Raw genomic sequence first — 16,652 nt, forward strand, 5'->3', positions numbered from 1 at the left:
CGTGTGGTAACGATACTGAGGCCACCAAGGGTCGAAGACCGAAGCCGAGTCCGAGTCAAGGGGGGCCGTTCCCCTCGAACTGAAGTACTCGAGGCTCCGCCGTTGCCGTAGAAGTTTGTTGAGGAACATTGGCAGTCAATTTTTTATGAAAATATTGAATACGTTTAGGTCTATTCAAGTGCAGATTTCCAGTCATGACATAGCTTCGTTGGTCAATTAAATATCGCTTAGTGATCAATGGGACATGATGTAAGCGATCTTCGATGCGCGCCGTGACTTAAAAGAATCAGAATTTTCGTCTTTGGTAAACTGGGGACCAAATGATTGAATTCCGAACAAGAAAAACAGTAACTAATTGGAACAGAAAATCACATTTTCTACTCCAGAAATTAGCCACATGGTGGAAATTCAACTTTTTGCTCTCGGCCTACTTTGAGTATTCGGCGCCGAGCCACCCCCACTTACAAAGACATGCTCATACTCTGGTGGTAGTAATTGATCATGAATATTGTGCCCAGTATGGTCATCCACGGGTCCGGCATCAACTTCTCTCTGGGATGTTCCCGGACGGGAGCTAGTAGACGCCAAACCCGATAAAGGTGAGGAAAGAACTTGCAATGGACGATTTCGGGGAATTCTAGATTTTCTGCCATCGATAGTACCAGTGGTCGTACTCTGCGTTTGGGTTATAGGCGTGGGATCGAATGGTTGGTACGTAGTGGGCGAAGGGCCGTCGAAGCCACGATTCCCTACATGCTCTCGAATCCTCCTCCGAGTCTTCTTACGCCACCAGAAACAGAACACAATAGCACAGACAACAAGAACCACGACGACGCCGCCGACTGTTCCACCCACGATTGCGCTAATTGGCACATCTCGAGGTTGTGAATCTTCAGCAGGGATTTCGATCTCAATTCGGTCAACCGTAAATTGCAAATGGTTAAACGGTGTATCAGGGTCCCGGTCGTTACGAATGATGACCTCATGAACACCAGGCGAACTAAATCGATGTGAGTAGAGGAGTACCTTTAAAAATGTAAGTGAAACCCTGGTGGATGATTGAGTGAGTGCGAACCGGAGGATTTCTCCCATTGTCTGAATGATTGGCTGCGTAAACGATTTCAAAGTGTCGATCGTTTGGGTCGCAATCGATGCAAATAGCAAAACGAGTGTTCGCTTTTTTCAATCCATAATAAAAAAAAGCGATAGCCTTCAAAGGAAACGTCTTATAAGGTTCCATCAGAAGAACAGGAATTTGGACATAAAGACAAGAGGGAGACTAACAAAGGTAACATTAGCACTGCGGTCGTTGGATGAGGCCAGCGTCCCTGTTTCGCCTGTATTGGTCGCATTGTAAGTTCTTTGCCTGTCCCAGCTACCCTCGTAGTAGAGGTGAACCGAATCTCTGTCGTCAAAGCTTTGATTGCGGGAGCCAGTCATGATTATCGGTACTCGATTTATGAATGAGCGTCAAATAAGCGACTATATGGAAGCAGAGTGGGTATATGATATATGATGGGGAGAGGGAAAATTTAATCGGATACAGCAGCTTGGTTCTCTATTATGAGGATTAGAAGTGGGGTCTTCGAGCGGTAGTGCTGCACAGGTTGGTGCTTCTATGACAGATTGGGCGCGGTGATTTTATGTCAACTCCACAGGAGCCCATCTAAAGATAAATATAAATTCACGCGGACCGGATAGCCTGCGAACTGTTTTCTTGGAACTTCTCGCACTACTGTGCTTGGATAGATTGGGTGTATTATTCGTCGCTCGATAGTTAGTATTTTATCCAGGATTCTAAGCAGGTATTAGAGTTCTGGTACAGTAGCCGAGCCACATCAGCAAAAATGTTTTGCAATTACATTAAGGCCTTAGAGACCTTGTTATGGAATCAGTCCCACCATGATTCATCAGCCTGATGGTAACTATTTTGAAAACCCTTTTGCTGATGCAAGTGTCAGAGCGTAGGACTGCACTGGATATCATCGACATAGGTGACTCTAGTGAGCAATATGTACGACTTTTCGTCGGAGACGTGTTCAGTTGAGATAGTGCGTTCGGTGGCCCTCGAAAGTTGATGTGGCGCATGCATGGTATTCTTTGATAGTGCTATTGCTTTGAATCGAATTCGAAGTAAGTGTAAGGAAAGTAAGTTAGGGCCTTCGGTGTTCAGGCACTCAAGCTGATAATGTGAGTGATGCTATAAGATCTCAGAAGACGCTGCGCACTGGCTGGCTGCCGGCGGCGAGGTGGCACCGATATGGTGGCAAAAACGTGATATGCAATGTAGCGTTTCAGGCTGAGTGCTATCATTATACCTGTAGGAGAATGTCATAAAGGGCCGACTGTCATAAACCGATTGGTGAAGGAACTACCGCGGGAAGTGTTTGAAGCAGAAAGTCGGAAGATCTGATGTCTGTCCAGTGGTAATTTTTAAATTTCTTGAAGGTGAGGGCTCGACCAATAGCCCTTGACAGGTCAGCCTGTTGCAGTGCCTATACGGTACACTGACTAACGAACGCATTGTCTGGATGAAAGTATTAAGAACCAAATGAAGAGGACTGCCAGACATTGTCCCCCCATGACCCATTGTCGTCGCCATCAATGAGATTGCTCAACTTTTTACCATCATTTCCTCATTGGCTTCGTTAACTGGCCTCCGATATTTGATTGCCTTAAGTCGCGTCGTCTTCCCAAAAGTAATAACATCTTGTGTAGGAGTCATTACCGAACCATCCGTGAGTTGCACTTGTCGGATATTCCCTTTAAATTGAAAGAAGTAGACCCTCAATAATAAGGTACGTGCCGGTCGAGGTCAAGGATTGACACTGCAGAAAACCAACCGCGCTAGCAATTTTTCACATTTACCCCACAAGAACGGCGCCAAATCGCGGCTTCTTGTGTCAGCCCTTGTGTTCTAATAGCCTCTTTTGTCGCATGCAGGACGACTCATGACTATTGATACGTGGGGACGAAATCATCGCATGTCCAATATATAGGGCATCAAGTCAGACAAGACATCGGGAATGTATCAATTGATCGAAGCTACGCTAAATTTTCTCAAGCAGGCTTTATGGCGCGTGCGGCGTTATCGGGCCCTGTGGAGGCCGTGGCCGTTTACTAGAGAATGATGATGCTTATGGTATTGAATCTTGTAACGATTGATCACTTGGGCCCCAGTCTAGGATGTCAACCACGTTTGGTTGGTGAAGATTCATCCACCTGGGCGAGGCACTGTCCCTTGCTATCCGGTATACAAACGCCTTAGTCACCGATGTGATCCAGAAGGTCTTTTGATGGACGTACTAGGTAGCGTGCATGCTTTCTTGAAACGCGTTGGATACTGCTCAGCGGAGCCTGGTTTAGTTTGATAATGATCGTGTCCGTGATCTTGGTCCGTCAGCGCAGTGGAATCGGGTTACTTCTACAGGCTACACGACACCCCGGCAAAGGCTGCCCGAAGTCATTTTTGACCTGCTTTGAAGCAGAGCAAGAGCTATTATTGTCGTACGCTTAGTATATATCGGGTAGACTCGAAAGAAGAAGAGTTCATATAGATCACTTCCACGCCTCGTTTGAATAGGGCTGGAGATGGTCCGTGCACACGCACGAGAATTAGAGCCGACTGAAATCCTGTTGCCAATTATACTACTATACATCGTGAAGTCCTTACTGTCTATCTTGTACAGCAATACTTAGGGGATAGCGAGATTATACTCATCGCCTGCTCGCCGCTACTGCTTTGCCCATCATGGATGCATTCCGGTCCAACCGCAGGACGATGTCCAAACCTCTACATCCCCTTACTCGTCTAGAAGATGATGTCTGGTAAGGAGGATAGTGTATATCACAGATGGATGAGACATAGAAGCGATATGTGGTGTGGGAGATAATCGGTGGAAGTCATTACGAGTACTCTGATTTGCATCGCCCCTTGCGTCGATGTTTCTGCTCAAAAGTCTTGGTCTCATATCCCGGAAAAATGCAGGGCTAGAAGATGTAAAATGAGTGCGATACCGGGCTACGAAATGAGAGAGAGGGAAAAAAAGTAGAAACAGGGAAATTTTCAGACCCCAGCTACTCGGGTCTGAAAGAAGATGGATTGATTTCGATAACTGGGCGTATGGAATACGATTGGGGTAGGAATGAGGGTGTGGGGAGGGGGAGGAGGTGCGGAGGTCTGGGGGGGTGAAATTTGAATTGTTGGCTGTTTGTTTTTGCTCTCATGCTTACACAACAAACCAACTTTGTCAAGAGCCACGACCATCGCTGCGTCGTCCCTGACAATCCAGCCACCTCTCTCTCCTCCGTGATCTCTGTATCTTTAAGAGCCTACAAATTCTCTACTTTCGCCGTTTTATTTGTTCTTTTCGGTAAATTCCCGTTCAGCGCTTACCTTTCGACGACTTTTCGCTGATAGCCTCAGTCTTCCTCTATCTCTACCTCCGGCTTTCTCTATTAATCCCTTGCGTTCTACCAGTATTCCCCTTCTGACGATATCAATGCCACGACCTCCCAAAGCGACACCTTCCCGGTCAACGCCGCGTCCCTCCACCCGTTCCCAGCAACAATCGCCGCCTCGGGCTAAACCCAGTGTTGTTCTCACTCTCAAGACCCCCCGCACAGCCAGCAACAGAGGAGAGGCGAGCGATAATGACAACGAAAGCGTATCTTCATCTTCGAAATCTTCGGAAATCATTCTCCGCGGTGCCGTAGCCCAGGACAGAGCTCCAGACGGTCCCAACAGTAATCGTGCACCTTGGCGACATCCAGATGAGCTAGATTATTTCAGACCATCGGACTGGTCTGAAGACAGAATCATATCACAGCTTCGTTCAATTGTTTTCACCGTTCCCCCACCTGTCCTCGGAAAACAATCTTTCATCGAAATTACACTCTACGATGGCGGTAACTTCGACAAACCTAAGCGTATCAAGGTACCTCGTGGATACCGTGTCCCTCTAATGTTCGTTGCCAAATTCCAATGGGCAAGCTTGAAACTTGTCCTCACTAGTGGCCAACGGGAGAAGGAATGGTCCGACTACAAGTTTGATATCCTTCATCTCTCTCGCCTCTGCGAACGTTTCTTTTCGGAGGCCCAAAAGGCTTGCCAACACGGCGTTATCGAAATCCCTCCTATAAAATCCAAGGCCGCCGAAATACAGGCCGACCCTGAGACGATGACGCGCAGATGGCGATGTCCCACATTCGACCGTGCGCTTGCTAGATATAATAAAAATTGGCTTATCAGCCGGGAGGAGTTTTTGAGGGATTTCTACATCGAATTCGAAGATGAGGAATACGCTAAAGATGTTCTCAAAATTGGTAAGTGTACCTTTATTGAAGATCAAGTGGTATTACATGCCAAATTCGTCCTGTTATTTTGTTTGTTTCATTGTATAAACGTCGTACCAACTAACGTGTTCTAGACTGGTCGCGATGGGCTCTTAAAGGCCACAAAGGGTTCAAACTTACGCCGGATGAATTGAAAATTGGGATCGACGGTCGGATGCTTACTCGGGGTTTGAAAAAGGACTCGGATGTGAAGTGGATCTGGGTCGATGAGTATGTGATAAAGCAAGAGGAAGTTGCGGCGGCAGTGCTACCCGCTGCGATCCCTTCCCCGGTAGTAGAGAAACATCATACATCCGAGAACGATGGTCGATCCATGCTCCATGCTCCTCCCTTATCCTCGCAGAATGGACGTCTTAGTCCCCTTCCCAATGATGCGTTCCCCGAACCAATTAATGCACCTGGGGAGCCGTCGGCTCCACAGGCCGCCCCGTCTGCAGGGGATAGCGCGCCTTCAGCCGGATCTGATGAGCAATTTTCATCCGAGAAATCGGAAGTGAGTCATATTTTTTCCCCCTTTTTCATACTGGGTTTGACGCACTTCACATTCTCTAGCAAAACCTTGCTGATGAAAGCCGCGAGCCACAGATAATCCAGCTGAACTTTACTGAAAAGGTAAATACTTTTTCCTGATTAATCAGTTATTTTTCTAACGCCGTCATAACTAGTCGCACTCACCCTTGACTAATCTATCATCTTCCGCTACCCCATGCATACCCGTTCCCTTACCCTCACCTGATATCATTGAACCGCAACCAGTCAATGATGTTGAAATTGCGAAGGAGACAATCCCTCCACTTTCATCTACACCGCCCCTCCCAGAGTCAACAATCGAGGTTACAGCAACCCTGCAACCATCACCTCGGCCCAATCCACCGTTGGGGTCTCAAGCACATTCAAAGCCATCTACGCCCCAGCTTCCTTTCTTATCACCTCTCACCATTCCTACCGTTTCCAATCTTCGCCAATCGCCCCAAAGGTTTACTCCATCCACGGCTTCCGTGTCCGAGGTGGCGCAACCTCCACGGTCGCCCTCTCCTCCCCCGGAGCCGAGGTCAAACAGTGTAGACTTAGTTGTTGAGACATCGCCGCTCACACCACTCTATCCTGAGACTTCTTTCAGTGATCAGGGGCAGGATTTCGCCTTGAGAACCGAGACAGAAGGCTCAAAAGCAGACACAGAGGCTTGGGGTATTGATTCAAAAATTTCTCCTCCAACGTCCATCGACTCTACGCCGGCTCCCAGTCCTACCATTCCACCGGTATGCCCCACAGAATCAACAGATACAGTTCCTTCCATCGGATTAGACACGCCGACGAAGGACCCCGGTACTGATACTGCTGTGATTCCTACGTCCTTACCAGACAAAGAGGTCTTTGTTGATCCAGCGTGTTTGTTCCATTCTTTTACGCCACAGTAAGGTTTTTCGTCTATCTCTATGTATGTCCTGACCAGTTTTGTTCGTTTAGAGCGAAATCACCTACAAACGGAGTTGTCCCGGAAACTATCCACGAAGCTCCTCGTTCAACGTCTCCGTGGAGGAATGATATCGGTGAGTTGACATTGTGCTACTCAAACGTAATCTTATGCTTACGGCGAGTCTCAGATGTCCGTCAATGCTCTTCAGTATCTATTCGCCCTCAGACACCTGTTTTTCTCAGCCCACTTTTGCCACCTGCTACTCGTTCACGGTCGGCATCCCCCGATGAAATACCTGGACTAGGAGGGCTTTCCTCTCGGCGTACATACAGTCTCCCTCCCCAGTTTGTTACTCCCATGTTAACAGCGCGCACGGTTACACACGATTCAAGTTGGCATATTCCAGAACTAAGGGAAGAAACGAAGGATGATTTTCTGGATGATAGTGCGCAATTACAATACCCTTCTTACTCTCCCGAGGTCTCTGAAAAGCCTGAAGCCGAACCTTCGGAGCCAGCAGTGGAGGTAGCGCTTGACGGGTCAGCACGGAATGGGGTGGATGCGACTGTAAGGGAGATTACGCCTCCAGCAGAAGAATATCTTCAATCAAATAAAGCACTTCAGTCCAACCGAACAACACCAACTGTTACACCAAGTCATTCGACATCGCAGTCTCAGGGGCGCAAGTTCTCTTATGTTCAAGGTTCAGACTACGACGACGACTCGGATATGGATTTTGGTACACCTGTAACCAGCCCTGTCATCATTGTTCCGGGTCCAAACGTAGGATCTATTGATCTGCTACCACCGCCAGTTTCCCCTTGTCCTGTACCTCCCGCGAAATGTAAACCTACGAATTCATCCTCGACATCGCCTCAAACAAGACAAAAAACTCCACCTAGTCCCCTTCCACGCGATATTACCACCACGCCTCGAGCGTCTACCCATTCCTCAGTTTCGCCGTATGGAGCACCATCATCGACGCCGAGGTCAAAATCCCCTCATCGAACAGAGGCCGTTCAACCAACATCTGACTCCGATGTGGTTATGAAGATATTGGAATCTGTTGCACGAGATCATGCAGAAAAAGCAGCTAAGGAGGAACGAGCCCTCACATTGAACGGTTTCGTTCCTACTCCGGTATCGATAGAGTCTACTGAATTACAGACCAACCAATCTGCCGTTAGGAAACCTCTAGCATCGGTACACCCTCGCCACACCACTCCACTCATTCCCCAAGAAATTTTATCTCAACCTTTGCCTCCATCTGCCAACTCTATGTCATCTTCGCCATCTCCGTTCCCTTCTACTCGCTCAATGGCGTCAACCACCACACAACCGCGTTCGGCACTCGATAATCAAAATTTCAGAGAGCCAATGGCAAACGGGTCTCTCCCGGATAGCTTCGTACCGTCGTTATCGCGATCAATTGCCGCCCCGTTTCAAGAGATTGATATGGATAATACTCCTCAACTTCCTCAAACAGAGAAGGCAGGAGATGTGGAAAATGTTCAAACAGATGACTGTGTGTCTCGTCCAGCCACGCAGCCAATCTCATCTGTTTGCGCGACGACCACCAACGCGGAGATGTCTAGTCGTCCACTGGATTCGGACGACTCAAGTCAGGTAGTGTTCAATCCACCGCAAACTATCGAATATTCTGTAAGTTCATGTTCGTGCTTCGGCGCTCATCTAGTTGACGTGCGCCTGGTTTTATTCTAGTCGGTATCTCGAAAACGTCACAGAGATGAAGACGGAGACGAAGAGATGGAGGAACTGACGACCTTTAAAAGTCTGAAGACTGGGGAGAGTCTCTCAGTTCGAGAAGGTGGCCTTGTGGTTCGAAAAGTGGTTTCAATGGTACGCGATACGCTGACAGGGTTAAATGACTTGCTCGAGATAGCAGCGGAGCGAGATTTGATACCATCTGAGAAGGCAGGAACGGTTGGCAAAGGAAAGGCACGAGCAGCGGAAACACTATCAAGGGATGGATCACCGATTTCAGCCCCTTCGCTATCTTCCCCCGTTGGCCGGTCACCCTTCTTCTCCCATTCGCTAGTTGAATCAAGCGAGGTAGCTCGACTCAACGAAGAGCTACTGCGGATGAAGACTGAGATGACTCAGTTGAAAGAGCGGAAGGCGAGAGAGACTCCTGCGGAGGGAAGTTTTATGGGTACCATGCGAACAGAGTTAGAAATCCTCAGAGAGCAGCTTCGCGTTCTAAAGGAAGAAAAGGGATCCGAGATGGGCATCTCGGAAGTGCAAGCCATGCGTAACGAAATAATATCCCTCAAGCATGAGATGCGCTCACTGCTTAGTCCTTCAAATCGATCGTCAGGTGGTCCAACCACCCCTTCAACCCCGAACCTTAGCTTCCGCTTCAATAATATCACGTCGCATGCGATTCATCCTTTAGCCCATCTCCTTGCTGTCGAATCAGATACTGTTCCTTCGACTCCTACAACGGCAAGCACGGTTGAAGTCAGCCAAAATGAAGGTAGTATGACACGTCTATCGCAGAAGTCGCTGGTTCAGTTTGATGATGAATCTCGGTCGGATCGAACGCGCGCCGTATCACGGACACCCGCTGTTTTTGATGACCTACCTATCCCTGTTAAATCGAAGCGGAAATCGCGCATGTTTTTTTCTAGAAGCTAGGGTACTCCCATCACGCTGTATTCAGCTGTTTCTCCTTTAATACTTAATTATATCTATGATAACGCCTGCTCGTCGGTCTTGGTCCGGTCAAAAGTGTGCGACTCGGCTCTGATCTGATCTGGAAGGCTTGAATAAAAAGCTAAAGCAGGACCTGGGCGAATAAGCTGTTGTTTATCTGACCAGTTAAACAGTAACTTGCAACTACATATCAACTCCGGAATAATATCCGGCCGGTTTCTTGCGATGTTTTTTTTACACATTCTTATATCCCATTGATCCCAGAATATCGCGTCGAGCTTCTCGGGCATCTCCTCAAGGTGCAATAATTCCCATCACATTTCCTCGCGATCGCTTATCAACTGGCTATCTGGGTAACAGCATATGGCAAACCATTCATAGAGAAGGATTAAGAAAATCATTTCAGGGCGACCCAGAGGCTTCAATTTCCGGCGTTTCGTTCTCACGGGGCCTTGTCGATATTAGTCACACACCGTTCTCAGCATCTCAGCCTTTTGTATTCCAGGTTTCACCGCAGAGAGACAAAGAGAGACCCTCTGAAGATAGGGCAGCTTGCTCAATCATCAAGACGTGTCCAATCCGAAATCGGCAAAGGCCGGCTGAAATGATGTCGAGTCGATCTTTCCTGGGCCGTGACCCTTCCTCAATCTCTTTATTCGTTCTCGGTCTGGGACAGGCATGGAAGAGCGACAAAAACTGGTAAGATCTTCTGGCATCGCGTCATATCTAGCTTCAACTATGATGAATCCGAGTGCAGGTGTAATGCGAGCGATTTTAAGGCCAAATCTTCAAACTCGACTTCTTTGACCAATGTATGTTGTTCCCTTTGTGCTCCTCAACGAAAACGTGTTAAAGCCTCCTTTCCAGTAAACTCCACGCATGATGTCGTCGTCAGCGACGTTACACTCCGAAATGTCGCATATCGGTGGTATTATCCTGTCATCGGCGTCTTTACCGAATCCTCATATTTATGTCCTCGTTCTTGTCTTCATCACCAGCACAACTCGAATACAAGCCGCATTATCTAGCTTATCGTCCACCTTTATCCTTTTCACAAATTCTGGTCAACTCCGAAGAAGGTCGCAATGACGTTGAAAAAAATGTCTTCGTAACGAACTGACAAACATTCAAAATGAATTTTCTCTCAGTCCTCGGTCGCAATGGCCTTCGGAGCAGGATTTATGGAAACTGGCTAATGCTTCGGGCGGGTTATTTGTGTACGCCGATGCGGTCATCAAATACGTTGGTGACCCGGTGTCTGGAAACCCGACGTCACAGCTCAATGATGTACTCAAGTTCATTGATACTCATCCGCTGCCCAAACTCCCACAAGAACAACATCCGATGGCACGACTTGATGCATTGTATGCTCAAATTCTCTCCAAGGTCCCGGAAAGAACCATGGTAGACACACGCAAAATCTTGTTGGCATTGGTTTCGGATTCAAGAAGGCGACGGAGTGCTCAGAAAGGAAGTTTTCTCGTCTTTTGCAACTGGTTGGGTATGACATGCGATGATGCCTATGCTGCAATTCGGCATCTTCGTTCTCTTTTATATGCGCCTGGACACGACGAAGCTCATAAGGCAGGGATCCGGTCTTTTCATAAATCATTTCTCGACTACATATCCGACTTCGCCCGATCTGGGTTTTCTTCTGACGCGTAAAGGGGTGCGGGCCGTAGATATCTATACCAGCAACCTCAAGAGTCAATCCCGCCGATGTCTTCCACGGCAGTAGGAAACGCTCAGAAAGGTTGTTTTCGATTGGTTATTATGCGGTCTGCATGAAAGAAAGATAACAGAGCGAAGGAGAGGGTGGAAAGGAAGAAAGAGAGGGAAGGAAGTGGAGGAGGAGGAGAGGAAAGAAGGCACGAGGGAAGGAAGCATTTCCCGTTCTTCTTCTGCGCTCTCAAAAGGACCCACGCGAGGTCGACTTGGGTAAGAGACGCAAAAACGGCTCTCCAATTGCTCATGCTAACCTAAGCCCTTTTTTTGCGTTATAAAAACTAGTGGTATTTTGTTTCGAAGAAAGGGGAAGAACCAAGCGACCAGGCCAAACGTTCTTGCACTGTGAGCACCGAATGAGACAAGCTCAAAAGCGATGCTGATGCTTCGGATGATGAGAGCTCTAGGCCCTGCAATTCAAGGTAGAGGAAACGCGACTTGAACCCTTCGATATCCTAGGTGAAGAGGGTACGTAGGAAACGAGACACCGACGACCCAAAGCGAAAGTTCGCCTCCGCTCCAGGTAAGGGAAAAAAGGACGACAGAAATGCCAACGCCACGATCGAATCGGAAGAAGAGGATGGTGACCATGGCAGCCGCTGGCGATCCCGATGCCGGTTTAAGCAGCAAGGGCTCCGCCCCAACAAAGGCCACAATGCCGACGATTGTATGTGTCGTCGACGCCGTCTCAAATCTTTCTCTAACTCTTCAACAGCCAAAGAGAGCAACGATCCAGAAGCTACCAAAGTCAAGAACTGGCAACATAAACTCCAAAAGACCTTTCTCAGCTCCAAGGGCATCTCTGAAGACGAGTTCCCACCATCGACAATCTGTTCACCACAGCGAGAATTATGACAAGCTTGCCATCGGAATATCTTCTGGCAGGTTGTTTCTACCTGCTCTTTCGTCTCTTAACCCGCTTTATACACGTAGTTTTCCAAGATCGGCAAGGTCATGCGCCACATTGCCGTCCTTGATGACGATAAAATCCCGAGAGAAACGCCGAATTCAAATTTAAGGAACGCGCGGATGCTCTCGCGAAGAAATGGCAGCAAATCCTCAACGCCAACAAGTCTGCCAACGCATCCTTCGACTTTATTTAATGTTCTGGCTCCTCTATCATCTGCCCTCGGAATGAAAGGTGACGATATGACTGTGACCCAGGGCACGGCGGCCATAAATTTAAACGGAAAGCTTGCTGGAGGTGTGCTCCATACCTTCCTCTCTTTCTTACCTCTCAACTCCGCGTAGATGCCCCGACCTCTGGTGATCCTGCCCCAGCAGTGCTTGTTTATGACGTGCCGACGACGGATGCTGCATGATCATGAACTATACTACCCTTTCTTTTTTCGTATCGTTGGGACATATCCTACTTGTCTGTCATTACCCGGACTGTAAGACGCCTCTGGTGCTCTCTGTCCTCCCTTATCTTGTTGAGTGTGTTTTTATGAAGGGGGTTAGGGGCGGAGGAGAAACTACGAGCGAAGCGAGTAGTTTCGACGACGGGGCACAAGGGCTGGGAGGGGGGACCTCCGAGCCTGCCCTTTCGTCTTTAAAGACTCGTCAGGTGCCATACGTCATAAGGGCCAAGACCTCGGACATCGAGCATCTGATAAGCCGATCAGACTACTCGCCTCGCTTCCAAAGAACGAGGTACAATACATAAATAACTACCAATATAAAGAGTGGATGAAGGACCGGAATAAAAAGAACTCACCTGGGTCCGGACCGAGGTGACCTGTCTCCCCAGGGAAGACAGGACGTGTGAATTCTAAAGATAGTTATCTTATCATATGACATAGATAAGCGCGCACCTTAATATAGCGAGTTGGCGCCGACACGTGACCTGTGGGAAAAACACCCCTTCCCAACCTGAAAACCCAGAGCGTGAGAAACACGGTTAGGGGCGGAGGAGAAACTACGAGCGAAGCGAGTAGTTTCGACGACGGGGCACAAGGGCTGGGAGGGGGGACCTCCGAGCCTGCCCTTTCGTCTTTAAAGACTCGTCAGGTGCCATACGTCATAAGGGCCAAGACCTCGGACATCGAGCATCTGACAAGCCGATCAGACTACTCGCCTCGCTTCCAAAGAACGAGGTACAATACATAAATAACTACCAATATAAGGAGTGGATGAAGGACCGGAATAGATAGAACTCACCTGGCTCCGGCACGAGGTGCGCTGTCTTCCCAGGGAAGACAGAACGCGTGAATTCTAAAGATAGTTATCTTATCATATGACATAGATAAGCGCGCACCTTAATATAGCGAGTTGGCGCCGACAAGTGACCTGTGGGAAAAACACCCCTTCCCAACCTGAGAACCCAGAGCGTGAGAAACACGGTTAGGTCCGTTAGCGGTTAGGGGTTAGGGGTACACACGTGGTTAGTATGTTGTTAATCCAGTGTCGGATATATTAAGGCTTACCGCGAAAGTGTATTGCAATGTCCGTCTAAACGGATTAGAGCACTCGCAAGGTAATAAACTAGACGACTTAATTACAAAGTAGCTAAAAACATAAGAAAAATCCCCGTCCCCATCTGCACGCGGTTGCATAAGAGGCGTATGATCGGATGCGTTCATCACTAAAGACGAAACTCTATCCATACAAGAGTTACTGTCCAGCACCCGGAACTAACACCGATAACGAATTACAGGACATAAGTCCCCACATCACCGGGTAGATTTACCCAGGGTTTACCCGGCTTCACCCAGGTAGGACAGAATAACGCTAAAGGACGGCAGAGCCTATCAATCAGCCCGTTAAAGAAATCTAATAGCCGGCAAACCAGAACCGCGGAAGGACACGGCCTAGATCTCTATAACAGGAATGTATTCAAATGTTTAGCCACATGTCCAAGGTAGTTTGATGGGATGGATCCCGGTCAGCATCATCTTTACGATGAAGGACCTTTACTACTTGGCGGTCGTGACGCATCAAGACAGATTGCGCCATGCGGCGGCAAGATCTATGATTTCCGTAGTCCTCTTTTTAGACACTAGGAATCGGCGATCGAGAAGTCCGAGTTTGTCAAGTCTATAGAATTGGCCATACGCACCTTCCCCTACCATACTAGGATGATACTCCGAGCCCGGAGGCAGAGCACCACCGTTATGGCGGAGGTTAGATAGTACGACGTTCCTAAACTTGGTTTTCGACACGGCCGGATGTAGATCTTTGATCGTATCGGCTCGGCCGAAGGTCGAGACGCGAAGCGCCTCCAACCACCCGTTCTTCATCTGTTCTTCTAGTTTTCGAACGTTAAAAAAGTCCCAGGATATGTTATATTCGCTTTTTAGCACAAGCACGTCAGCCCGTGGCGGCGAGTTCTCTCTTAATCTCGTATCCCACCGTGTTTGGTAATTTTGTTTTAACCAAGAGGCGATTAACATAGGAGGATAGCCACGTGCGATGTAAATGTCCGCAACTTCTTTACACGCATCCGCAAAATCGTCAAATTGCGAGCTAAGCGTAGCCATCCGGCTCAGCTCACCGATGAATGTGCCTTTTTTGACATACAAAGGGTGAGAACTGATCCAGGGTATCCGTTCAAAGTGGTTCAGCGGTTCCGGTACGGCTTCCATTGAAGTCGCTTACTTTGATCGAAGTATAGTGTCATATCCAGAAACGGCATAAATTCGTTAGATGCAGACCACCCTAATGTACAGTCTGTGACCGTAAGGGGGTTAGGGGGTTAGGGGCGGAGGAGAAACTACGAGCGAAGCGAGTAGTTTCGACGACGGGGCACAAGGGCTGGGAGGGGGGACCTCCGAGCCTGCCCTTTCGTCTTTAAAGACTCGTCAGGTGCCATACGTCATAAGGGCCAAGACCTCGGACATCGAGCATCTGACAAGCCGATCAGACTACTCGCCTCGCTTCCAAAGAACGAGGTACAATACATAAATAACTACCAATATAAAGAGTGGATGAAGGACCGGAATAGATAGAACTCACCTGGCTCCGGCACGAGGTGCGCTGTCTTCCCAGGGAAGACAGAACGTGTGAATTCTAAAGATAGTTATCTTATCATATGACATAGATAAGCGCGCACCTTAATATAGCGAGTTGGCGCCGACACGTGACCTGTGGGAAAAACACCCCTTCCCAACCTGAGAACCCAGAGCGTGAGAAACACGGTTAGGTCCGTTAGCGGTTAGGGGTTAGGGGTACACACGTGGTTAGTATGTTGTTAATCCAGTGTCGGATATATTAAGGCTTACCGCGAAAGTGTATTGCAATGTCCGTCTAAACGGATTAGAGCACTCGCAAGGTAAAAAACTAGACGACTTAATTACAAAGTAACTAAAACATAAGAGAAATCCCCGTCCCCAGCTGCACGCGGTTGCATAAGAGGCGTATGATTGGTTGCGTTCATCACTAAAGACGAAACTCCGACCAGACAAGAGTTACTGTCCAGCACCCGGAACTAGCACCGATAACGAATTACAGGACATAAGTCCCCACATCATCGGGTAGATTTACCCAGGATTTACCCGGCTTCACCCAGGTAGGACAGAATAACGCTAAAGGACGGCAGAGCCTATCAATCAGCCCGTTAAAGAAACCTAATAGCCGGCAAACCAGAACCGCGGAAAGACACGGCCTAGATCTCTATTACAGGAATGTATTCAAATGTTTAGCCACATGTCCAAGGTAGTTTGATGGGATGGATCCCGGTCGGCATCATCTTTACGATGAAGGACCTTCACTACTTGGCGGTCGTGACGCATCAAGACAGATTTGCGCCATGCGGCGGCAAGATCAATGATTTCCGTAGTCCTCTTTTTAGACACTAGGAATCGGCGATCGAGAAGTCCGAGTTTGTCAAGTCTATAGAATTGGCCATACGCACCTTCCCCTACCATACTAGGATGATATTCCGAGCCCGGAGGCAGAGCACCACTGTTCTGGCGGAGGTTAGATAGTACGACGTTCCTAAACTTGGTTTTCGACACGGCCGGATGTAGATCTTTGATCGTATCGGCTCGGCCGAAGGTCGAGACGCGAAGCGCCTCCAACCACCCGTTCTTCATCTGTTCTTCTAGTTTTCGAACGTTAAAGAAATCCCAGGATATGTTATATTCGCTTTTTAGCACAAGCACGTCAGCCCGTGGCGGCGAGTTCTCTCTTAATCTCGTATCCCACCGTGTTTGGTAATTTTGTTTTAACCAAGAGGCAATTAACATAGGAGGATAGCCACGTGCGATGTAAATGTCCGCAACTTCTTTACACGCATCCGCAAAATCGTCAAATTGCGAGCTAAGCGTAGCCATCCGGCTCAGCTCACCGATGAATGTGCCTTTTTTGACATACAAAGGGTGAGAACTGATCCAGGGTATCCGTTCAAAGTGGTTCAGCGGTTTCCGGTACGGCTTCCATTGAAGTCGCTTACTCTTATCGAAGTAAAGTGTCATATCCAGAAACGGCATAAATTGGTTAGACGCCGCTGAACTTCTGCGTTATACAATCTTCTCTTAAG

The 16,652-nt window shown here is 48.2% G+C and overlaps 3 protein-coding genes across 3 annotated transcripts; all 3 read left to right on the forward strand.

Annotated features, from left to right (window-relative positions):
* The first annotated feature begins 8,750 nt into the window (after nt 1-8,750).
* On the forward strand, nt 8,751-9,498 carry AGABI2DRAFT_194725 (hypothetical protein). Its single transcript, XM_006464122.1, has one exon. It carries the CDS (start codon nt 8,876-8,878, stop codon nt 9,428-9,430), a length of 555 nt encoding a protein of 184 aa, XP_006464185.1. The 5' UTR covers nt 8,751-8,875; the 3' UTR covers nt 9,431-9,498.
* Nucleotides 9,499-10,360: 862 nt separating this feature from the next.
* Nucleotides 10,361-12,028, forward strand: AGABI2DRAFT_120963 (hypothetical protein; the record flags this gene model as incomplete). Its single annotated transcript, XM_006464123.1, has 7 exons — nt 10,361-10,527; nt 10,597-11,109; nt 11,251-11,386; nt 11,459-11,518; nt 11,581-11,641; nt 11,697-11,840; nt 11,889-12,028. The coding sequence occupies 7 exons, from the start codon at nt 10,361-10,363 to the stop codon at nt 12,026-12,028; spliced, it is 1,221 nt and encodes a 406-aa protein (XP_006464186.1).
* Nucleotides 12,029-12,127: 99 nt separating this feature from the next.
* On the forward strand, nt 12,128-12,495 carry AGABI2DRAFT_120964 (hypothetical protein; the record flags this gene model as incomplete). The annotated part of the gene is made up of 2 exons (XM_006464124.1): nt 12,128-12,377; nt 12,425-12,495. The coding sequence occupies 2 exons, from the start codon at nt 12,128-12,130 to the stop codon at nt 12,493-12,495; spliced, it is 321 nt and encodes a 106-aa protein (XP_006464187.1).
* Between the last annotated feature and the right edge of the window lie 4,157 nt (nt 12,496-16,652).

This window comes from Agaricus bisporus (assembly GCF_000300575.1).
Source record: "Agaricus bisporus var. bisporus H97 unplaced genomic scaffold AGABI2scaffold_9, whole genome shotgun sequence".
Lineage (NCBI taxonomy): Eukaryota > Fungi > Basidiomycota > Agaricomycetes > Agaricales > Agaricaceae > Agaricus > Agaricus bisporus.